Genomic DNA, 10,910 nt, shown 5'->3' with positions numbered 1-10,910 from the left:
AAACCCCTCTGATTGGACGGTTGAAGGATGGAGCGTTCGGTGAATGTAACCAGATCCTTCATTCTCCATCTACAGTATTATCAGAGCAGATTGTATAATGTAACAGGGCAGCGTCTGGGCACACCAGGGGGCATCATCTGCATGTGGGACCCTGGTTATCTCACTGAACAAGCTGGATGTGTACCGCGTCTCAGGTGTGGGGAGTGATTGACAGGCGCACAAAGGGCCTGATTCAGACCTGTTTGCAGCCTCGCGAACAGGTACACGCCGCCCCCCGCCGAACGAGTCCCCTCTCTAACATGCGAGGGGATGTGTACACTAAGACATCTCCTCGTATGCCGCCACACCGGAGAGAAATCATCCGATGGTCACTCACCATCGATGGATTTCTCCTGCCTTCGCTAAGAAAAGTCAGCATGGGCGGAGCGGCTGCTATCTGCCGAATTCAGGGCGGGAGCTGATGTCATGTGATTTCAGCCGCCCCGTCCCCAGTAGGCGTCGCCATGCCTGCGTCTGCAGGGGTGTGCCCATAAAAGTGTTCCCCTGCACCCACCCCCTTCTCGCCCCTCCCGGAGCATGCGCAAACCCTGACCATCAGTGACGGGGACAAATTCGGTCTGTTCCGAACGGGTCTGAATTGGCTGCAGAGTGAAGGGAGAAGTGATGCAATAAAACCTTTATACGTTTACTTTGTGTTTTATTTGATGGAAACGTTTAATGTCATAATTGTACCATTTGTAGAGAGAGTTAGTAAATCCCGTCATGTGACCTGGCCACGTTAGTATGCCACAGGAAACACGTCCTACCCTGTCCCAGTCCAGATCCTCAACCAATAATAATAATAAATCCCGTCATGTGACCTGGCCACGTTAGTGTGCCACAGGAAACACGTCCTACCCTGTCCCGGTCCAGATCCTCAACCAATAATAATAATAATAAATCCCGTCATGTGACCTGGCCACGTTAGTGTGCCACAGGAAACACGTCCTACCCTGTCCTGGTCCAGATCCTCAACCAATAATAATAATAAATCCCATCATGTGACCTGGCCACGTTAGTGTGCCACAGGAAACACGTCCTACCCTGTCCCAGTCCAGATCCTCAACCAATAATAATAATAAATCCCATCATGTGACCTGGCCACGTTAGTGTGCCACAGGAAACACGTTGTACCCTGTCCTGGTCCAGATCCTCAACCAATAATAATAGTAAATCCCGTCATGTGACTTGGCCACGTTAGTGTGCCACAGGAAACACGTCCTACCCTGTCCCGGTCCAGATCCTCAACCAATAATAATAATAAATCCCGTCATGTGACCTGGCCACGTTAGTGTGCCACAGGAAACACGTCCTACCCTGTCCTGGTCCAGATCCTCAACCAATAATAATAATAAATCCCGTCATGTGACCTGGCCACGTTAGTATGCCACAGGAAACACGTCCTACCCTGTCCCAGTCCAGATCCTCAACCAATAATAATAATAAATCCCGTCATGTGACCTGGCCACGTTAGTGTGCCACAGGAAACACGTCCAACCCTGTCCTGGTCCAGATCCTCAACCAATAATAATAATAAATCCCGTCATGTGACCTGGCCACGTTAGTATGCCACAGGAAACACGTCCTACCCTGTCCTGGTCCAGATCCTCAACCAATAATAATAATAAATCCCGTCATGTGACCTGGCCACGTTAGTGTGCCACAGGAAACACGTCCTACCCTGTCCTGGTCCAGATCCTCAACCAATAATAATAATAAATCCCGTCATGTGACCTGGCCACGTTAGTATGCCACAGGAAACACGTCCTACCCTGTCCCGGTCCAGATCCTCAACCAATAACAATAATAAATCCCGTCATGTGACCTGGCCATGTTAGTGTGCCACAGGAAACACGTCCTACCCTGTCCCGGTCCAGATCCTCAACCAATAATAATAAATCCCGTCATGTGACTTGGCCACGTTAGTGTGCCATAGGAAACACGTCCTACCCTGTCCCGGTCCAGATCCTCAACCAATAATAATAAATCCCGTCATGTGACCTGGCCACGTTAGTGTGCCACAGGAAACACGTCCTACCCTGTCCAGGTCCAGATCCTCAACCAATAATAATAATAATAAATCCCGTCATGTGACCTGGCCACGTTAGTGTGCCACAGGAAACACGTCCAACCCTGTCCCAGTCCAGATCCTCAACCAATAATAATAATAATAAATCCCGTCATGTGACCTGGCCACGTTAGTGTGCCACAGGAAACACGTCCTACCCTGTCCCAGTCCAGATCCTCAACCGATAAAAAAATAATCCCAAGAGATAAAAAAAATGTAACCAATATTTAACACAGCATTTTTGAGGCTGTTATTTGCCATCTGTGCCACAAGAGGGCGCCCAATCTCTTCTTTTCCAAGACTTTATTACAGTGGTTACCAAATGTTTTATAATCACGGCACCCTAGAATAATCGGAATATTTTTCAGGGCACCCCTAGGCCAAAAGTTTGTTATGGAGAACAAACTTCCGTCCGTCCTCTCACTTATCTAACACTCCGAACCCATGCAGGAGCTATTCTCACCCCTAGAATGTTAGGGACTTACGCTATGATGAGGTTACCTGGATCAAATTATATTTCCTCATTGTTTTTACTGCATTTAGTAATATCTTGCAGGCTGCAGGGACCCTGATTGTCAGGACTGCAGAATATCTGATTGTCTTGTATGTGATCTGTTCTTGCATTTTTCTGGAGACGATTTCCACCACCAGTGACGAATACTTTGAGAAGAAACATATTTGTACATTGGCCACAGGACCAACCACAGAAGAGAACAATAAGAGACACCACAACTGGCAAATGAGTCTTTATTACATTTCCCCCGAACGCCTCCTCCGCTTCTCTTCCTCCCATCTGCCGGAAGCATCTAATAGCTGTTGACTGTGTTCTCGATCCAGGACACATAGTTACACACCTTTGTGTATACACCTGGGTATCCTTGCAGAGCACAGCCATAACCCCAGGACACAACACCCTGCAGCTTTCCGTTACAGACCACAGGACCCCCAGAGTCACCCTGCAGAAATAAACAGGACACTTCAAATGCATGTTCCATCATTGACAAGATAGTTGACATATATATATATATATATATATATATATATATTATATACATACATACATACATACATACATATATATAATCCATTCAAACTAATACTAATATTAAAGAAACACTGATTTGATTGTGAAAACCTCATTGCACCGGCTGCAGTACCACATCCCACCAGCAATATACTGTCTATATATTGTACAATGCTCATGATTGAACGATATTCTGTGTCCTGACTAATGTACAATGGAAACTTAGCTACTGTGTCAGTCTTGGGAAAGCGGGTAATAAGGAATAGAGAGATAAATACAGGAGGAGGGGGTGGGAAAGCGGGTAATAAGGAATAGAGAGATAAATACAGGAGGAGGGGGTGGGAAAGCGGGTAATAAGGAATAGAGAGATAAATACAGGAGGAGGGGGTTGGATTATATATATAGTCACATACTCAGTTCTACCACCATATTACTATTGACAGTCCACCATCTTTGTATGCTTCCAAATTCCTCTCTAACCTCCTCTCTCGGCCTCTCCTAGTGGTCTGACTCCTCTACTCATGAGTAAGGCCAATGCCTTGACCTTGTTTTCACCAGGCTGTGCTCAGTCTCTGATTTTACTAACACTCCCTTCTCTCCCTCTGATCACAATCTCATTACCCTCTCACTCTCTTCCATTACCCCAAGCTCACTGACACAGAAATCATGCAAGCCTAATCTAACCCGCAGAAATACTAATGCTATTAATTTTCCACAACTTTCCACCTCCCTGCAACAACAGCTCTCACTAATTTCTACATTTACCTCTCCTGACTCTGCTGTTTCCCACCTCTACCAGACTCTTGAGACAGCCCTTGTTGAAGTGGTTCCAGCTACCAGTTATACCCCACGTAGGCTTAGATGCCAACCGTGGCACTCCAACACAACAAGACAACTACGAAATCAGTCACGTAAAGTAGAAGGCCAATGGCGTAAATCTCGTAGTATGACTGAGGGAGTTACATAGTAGGTGAGGCTGAATAAAGACTTGTGTCCATCTAGTTCAACCTAGGTTTAGAATAGTTTATCCCTAAAATAATGGACCTTTGTATAACATCATTGTGTGAATGGAACCCTGTTTAGTGTCAGTGGGGCAGATGTATTAAGCCTTAACAAGATATAAATGCCAGGGTGATAAGGAGAGATAAACGTCCAGCCAATCACCTGCTAACTGCCATGTTACAGCCTGTGTTTGAAAAAAGTCAGTAAGGAGCTGATTGGCTGGACGTTTATCTCTCCTTATCACACTTGCATTTATCTCTGGTTAAGGCTTAATACATCTGCCCCATTGTATATAATGAACCCCTGTATAGTGTCATATGAGTTTGAAATTACAGTTTAAGGGGGTGACATTTTAAAATTTGCCCTGGGTTCCAGTGCCGGCACTGAAGCAGCAGTAATCACACAAAAAATGGTTGTTGCCCATTTTCCAGGTGATTTGCCCAAGAGCAGTAGATTAGTCACAAAGAACCTGGCAGGGCAGCCATTTTGCTGGTGTCTTGTCCATGAGCAGTAGAGATTAGTCACAAAGAACCTGGCAGGGCAGCCATTTTGCTGGTGTCTTGTCCATGAGCAGTAGAGATTAGTCACAAAGAACCTGGCAGGGCAGCCATTTTGCTGGTGTCTTGTCCATGAGCAGTAGAGATTAGTCACAAAGAACCTGGCAGGGCAGCCATTTTGCTGGTGTCTTGTCCATGAGCAGTAGAGATTAGTCACAAAGAACCTGGCAGGGCAGCCATTTTGTTGGTGATTTGCCCATGAGCGGTAGAGATTAGTCACAAAGAACCTGTCAGGGCAGCCATTTTGCTGGTGTCTTGTCCATGAGCAGTAGAGATTAGTCACAAAGAACCTGGCAGGGCAGCCATTTTGTTGGTGATTTGCCCAAGAGCGGTAGAGATTAGTCACAAAGAACCTGTCAGGGCAGCCATTTTGCTGGTGTCTTGTCCATGAGCAGTAGAGATTAGTCACAAAGAACCTGGCAGGGCAGCCATTTTGCTGGTAAGTTGCCCATGAGCAGAAGAGATTAGTCACAAAGAACCTGGCAGGGCAGCCATTTTGCTGGTGTCTTGTCCATGAGCAGTAGAGATTAGTCACAAAGAACCTGGCAGGGCAGCCATTTTGCTGGTGATTTGCCCATGAGCGGTAGAGATTAGTCACAAAGAACCTGGCAGGGCAGCCATTTTGCTGGTGATTTGCCCATGAGCGGTAGAGATTAGTCACAAAGAACCTGGCAGGGCAGCCATTTTGCTGGTGAGTTGCCCATGAGCAGAAGAGATTAGTCACAAAGAACCTGGCAGGGCAGCCATTTTGCTGGTGTCTTGTCCATGAGCAGTAGAGATTAGTCACAAAGAACCTGGCAGGGCAGCCATTTTGCTGGTGTCTTGTCCATGAGCAGAAGAGATTAGTCACTATCCTGGCTGCAAGTCCATTGCTACCTGTACGTGTGTGGAATTATGCCACAGAGAGGAAGGGGTCTCTATGGGGCCTGCACAGGGTCCTCACAGGGGCCAGCTCCTCTCTTACACCACCCCTGCAGTAGACCTATGGTGTCCAACCACCCAATCATATTCTGACAGCAGTTTGTACCTGACAAGAGTCCTTTCCACCTTCCAGGTAACCCAAGCAGATCATGTTCTCTGTGATTTCCCCTGGATAGGCATCATGACACACCTGATGCCCCAAAATGGGAGCCACGAGGCACTGCAGGAGATCTGGGTAATCGTCTAGGATGGACGCAGAACAGTATGTAATACATTTCTAGCATCAGCAACACTTGGCCATTTTCACATCACCTTAAATTTGGCTTCTCACCTGCATTGCTCAGAGTGTTCCCCCATCCCGAGATGAGGCAGCGAGTACCTGGTGCCTCGCAGTGGGTGGGCAGACTGATTGCCTGGACCCGAGAGTTCAGCCTGGCGGGCTTACTGAGCCGGACTAACATGATGTCATTATCGAGGACGTACGGGTCATACTGAGGATGGGGGATTACTGCAGCGGACATGATGAATTGCTCTGGTCCTTCCAATACACCAATGTTGTGTTCTCCAAGACGGACCTGGATGCGCCTGGATACAAACAACCACAACATATAAAGGTTTATGTATCAATGAGAACCACATCCAGGACTTACATCTAGTTTGGGTGGAATTATGGACCCTGATGGATTCAGAGGAATTTACCTCCACCCAAGTCTATATAAAGTATAACTCAGAGGTTTATGCTGGAAATAATGCCCCCAGGTAATGCTATAGTAGTTCATACGCATTTATGCAATTGCGCAGCACCCAGCCCTCATTCTGCGCGAGCAGCCGCCCTATCATTGGTCGATCCACGTCCCCCCCTTTCGGGATTCCGGCATCGGTATTCTGACCGCCGAGATTCCATACCGAATCCCAATCTACAGCACCTTCCCATCAGTCCCTGTCCCAGTGGGGAAGAAAGGCTATGACTGAATTCCGCCCTACCAGTCAGTCCCAGGATACAGGAGAGCAGGAGAAACTTGTCCATGATCAGCAGTCAGCTCCTCACTGGCCCAAGGACAGCAGTACCAACCTTTAATGATCTCACTGTTATCTCTATAGCTGGTCCACATGCCTGTTCCCATGCCTCCTCCTCCGTGCCGGGGGCCGACGTGTTCCACCCACGTTCCTGTTATCACCAACACATAGTGATATGCTATATAACCTACCTGTAAGGTTTTATGAGGAAAGCAGAACCCCTGGAAAGACTGTGGAGGACATACAAACCCCACACAGATAGCCCACATTAGACGACTGTCCATCACACGGCGATGCTAACCACAGGAACACCATGACTTAGTATGACACAGTCATTACTTACTGTTGGTAGCAGTGAGCAGCAGAGACCACCCACCGGGTGTTGATCAGGGACCCCCCACAGAAGTGGTAGCCTGCATTCAGGGACACCTGGTAAGGGACGGCATTCTCTGGGCAGGTGTACCCTCCGACTATCTTGTCATCATCGATGGGCACTGCAGCTGCGGGAGACAAGATCAGTATAACCAAATATTGTGCCGGGAATGTGTGTATATGCATTGTACAGTATATACCGGTGCTCCCTCCCCCCCAAATACAGTAAAGTGTATACGGGTGTGTGTGACTCATATACAGTATATACCGGTGCCCCCCCCCCATATACAGTACAGTGTATACAGGTGTGTGCATATGCATTGTACAGTATATACCGGTGCCCCCCCCCCATATACAGTACAGTGTATACAGGTGTGTGCATATGCATTGTACAGTATATACCGGTGCGCCTCCCCCCCCCATATACAGTACAGTGTATACAGGTGTGTGTGTCCTTCATATACAGTATATACCGGTGCCCCTCCCCCTCATATACAGTACAGTGTATACAGGTATGTGTGTGTGTGTGTGTCTCATATACAGTATATACCGGTGCCCCCCCTCATATACAGTACAGTGTATACAGGTGTGTGTGTCCTTCATATACAGTATATACCGGTGCCCCTCCCCCTCATATACAGTACAGTGTATACAGGTATGTGTGTGTGTGTGTGTCTCATATACAGTATATACCGGTGCCCCCCCTCATATACAGTACAGTGTATACAGGTGTGTGTCCCCCTCATATACAGTATATACAGGTGTGTGTCCCCCTCATATACAGTATATACAGATGTGTGTCCCCCTCATATACAGTATATACAGGTGTGTGTCCCCCTCATATACAGTATATACAGGTGTGTGTGTCCCTCATATACAGTATATACCAGAAGCCCCCCCCCATATACAGTATATACAGGTGTGTGTGTCCCTCATATACAGTATATAGAGATGTGTTCCCCTCATATACAGTATATACCAGAAGGCACCCCCCCCCTCATATACAGTACATACTGTACAGGTGTGTGCGTTTGTCCCTCATATACAGTATATACAGGTGTCCCCCCTTCATATACAGTATATACAGGCATCCCCTCCCCATATACAATATATACAGGTGTGTAGCCCTCATATACAGGTGTGTGTCCCTCATATACAGTATATACAGGTGTCCCCCCTTCATATACAGGTGTGTCCCCCATATACAATATATACAGGTGTGTAGTCCTCATATACAGGTGTGTGTCCCTCATATACAGTATATACAGGTGTGTAGCCAGTGGCGTAGCTACAGGGGTCGCAGCGGTCGCACCTGCGACCGGGCCCCTGAGCCAGGGGGGCCCAGCCCCCGCCACTGTGCGGCCGTCCTGGAAGAGGGTAGTGAACAGTAGCACCCGTTCCCAGTGGTGCTTTGCGGGCCCGGCCAGCGTGCGTCGCGCTGACGTCACGCGGCTCTGGCACGTACCCTCCCGTACTCCTCTGTTGGCGTATGGTCTGCTGAGGCGCCATGGATTAGGAGGACCTCCCACACTCCTCCGCTGGCGCATACTCTGCAGAGTATACAAAGCGCCGTGGAGCAGAAGGACTGTGGAGCACCTGCGGTGGCTGGCGGGAGTCTGGACACAGTGAGAGGGGAGCAGTGAGCAGAACACAGAGTGAGTGGGCAATTGCATACATATAAATGTTGGAGGCTTCACCTTAAACTATCATTTTATCTTGCCTGCACCTTTGTGAAGGATAACACATTAGTTACAGACAGTGTTATGGGGATCTCACATGGAACTTAGAAGAGACTAGTTAGTGGTAACAATGCATGCACTGCAGTGCCAGATTAAGCCTTCGGGGGGGCCCGGGGTACTTTAGCCAGGGGGGCCGCCTTGCACTTGTCATTACTGGCCGCACACTGCATGGGAGAATATTACACTGTCAAAACACAGAGTAAAGGCAGTATAAACTTGGTCAATAAGTAACTGCATATATATATATATATATATATACACACACATATATATACACACACACATACCATATGAAAAGCCTGTGTTTGTCCCTCTGCACCTGACTCTGTAGGAGACCTCACAGTCCTAGTGCTGCCTTTGATTAAAAACCCTCCCATGACTAAGCTGCTGCTGCTGTTCTCCATGGGCATGTAATGAGCTCCACCAATTAGAGCTCAGCACAATCCTCTCAGCCTCTGCCCTCTGGTTTAAAGTGTCATGGGACTTAGACAACTCCCTGGAATGCACTGCACACTTGTGCAATCAGTGTGCCTTGGCTCCTGATGCTCAGCACCATTAATCATTGTCACACAGGTGTGTGTGTCCCTCATATACAGTATATACAGGTGTGTGACCCCCTCATATACAGTATATACAGGTGTGTGTGTCCCTCATATACAGTATATAGAGATGTGTTCCCCTCATATACAATATATACAGGTGTCCCCCCTTCATATACAGGTGTGTCCCCCATATACAATATATACAGGTGTGTCCCCCATATACAATATATACAGGTGTGTAGCCCTCATATACAGGTGTGTCCCCCTCATATACAATATATACAGGTGTGTAGTACTCATATTCAGGTGTGTGTCCCTCATATACAGTATATACAGGTGTGTAGTCCTCATATACAGGTGTGTGTCCCTCATATACAATATATACAGGTGTCCCCCCTTCATATACAGTATATACAGGTGTCCCCCCTTCATATACAGTATATACAGGCGTCCCCTCCCCATATACAATATATACAGGTGTGTAGCCCTCATATACAGGTGTGTGTCCCTCATATACAGTATATACAGGTGTCCCCCCTTCATATACAGTATATACAGGCATCCCCTACCCCATATACAATATATACAGGTGTATAGCCCTCATATACAGGTGTGTGTTCCTCATATACAGTACAGTATATACAGTACAGGCATCCCCTCCCCATATACAGGTGTGTAGCCCTCTCTCATATACAGTATATACCAGAGGCCCCCCCCTCCTCATATACAGTATGTACAGGTGTGTGTCCCCCTCATATACAGTATATACAGGTGTCCCCCTCGTATACAGTATATGCAGGTGTCCCCCTCGTATACAGTATATGCAGGTGTCCCCCTCGTATACAGTATATACACCAGGCACAATGTACTGTAACTCACTCAGAGCTTATCGGATAAATCAGCAGCTATAACTGAAATGCAACGTTCCTATCTGTCAGCTGCACAGATCTTAGTGAAACATCTTTATTGTGGTCATAATTTCTGCCCTGTATTATGTCCATACAATCTGCTAAACCAGAGACAGAGCTCTGTGTACATAATATTTACATTATCCGCCACTGTGCTACGGGAGCTTACAATCTACGGGATGCTGTCAAAATCCCGACGCTGGAATACTGACCGCCGAAATCCCGAAACTTTCTCCCTCCGTGGGTGTCCACGACACCCATAGAGGGAGAATAAATTAGCGTGGCGAGCGCAGCGAGCCCGCAAGGGGGGGGGGGGGGGGCGATCCACGTCCCCCCCCTTGTAGGGATTCCAGCGTCAGGATTTTGACCGCCGGGATTCCATACCAAATCCCAATCTACAGTACCTTCCCATCAGTCCCTGTCCCAGTGGGGAAGAAAGGCTATGACTGAATGCCGCCCTACCAGTCAGTCCCAGGATACAGGAGAGCAGGAGAAACTTGTCCATGATCAGCAGTCAGCTCCTCACTGGCCCAAGGACAGCAGTACCAACCTTTAATGATCTCCCTGTTATCTCCATAGCTGGTCCACATGCCTGTTCCCATGGATGAGTCTTATCAAGCCAACTGCTTCCAATAATTAGTAAAGGAAAGTTGGCAAGAAACCCTCTGATGATGTGACCGGTCACCTTGTGGCACAGTGTTTCTGGGCACAATTCCCACCG

General features: G+C 47.6%; 1 protein-coding gene across 1 annotated transcript; it reads right to left on the bottom strand.

Annotated features, from left to right (window-relative positions):
• Positions 1-2,873: 2,873 nt before the first annotated feature.
• Positions 2,874-10,703, bottom strand: LOC146009471 (trypsin-like). Its single transcript, XM_083149890.1, has 5 exons — positions 10,652-10,703; positions 6,972-7,128; positions 5,943-6,196; positions 5,718-5,854; positions 2,874-3,063 (listed from the first exon to the last, which is right to left on the bottom strand). The coding sequence occupies exons 1-5, from the start codon at positions 10,692-10,694 to the stop codon at positions 2,914-2,916; spliced, it is 741 nt and encodes a 246-aa protein (XP_083006016.1). The 5' UTR covers positions 10,695-10,703; the 3' UTR covers positions 2,874-2,913.
• Positions 10,704-10,910: the final 207 nt, after the last annotated feature.

This window comes from Crinia signifera, chromosome 6, assembly GCF_055691185.1.
Source record: "Crinia signifera chromosome 6, ASM5569118v1, whole genome shotgun sequence".
Taxonomy (NCBI): domain Eukaryota; kingdom Metazoa; phylum Chordata; class Amphibia; order Anura; family Myobatrachidae; genus Crinia; species Crinia signifera.
This window is presented reverse-complemented; position numbering and strand designations above follow the sequence as displayed.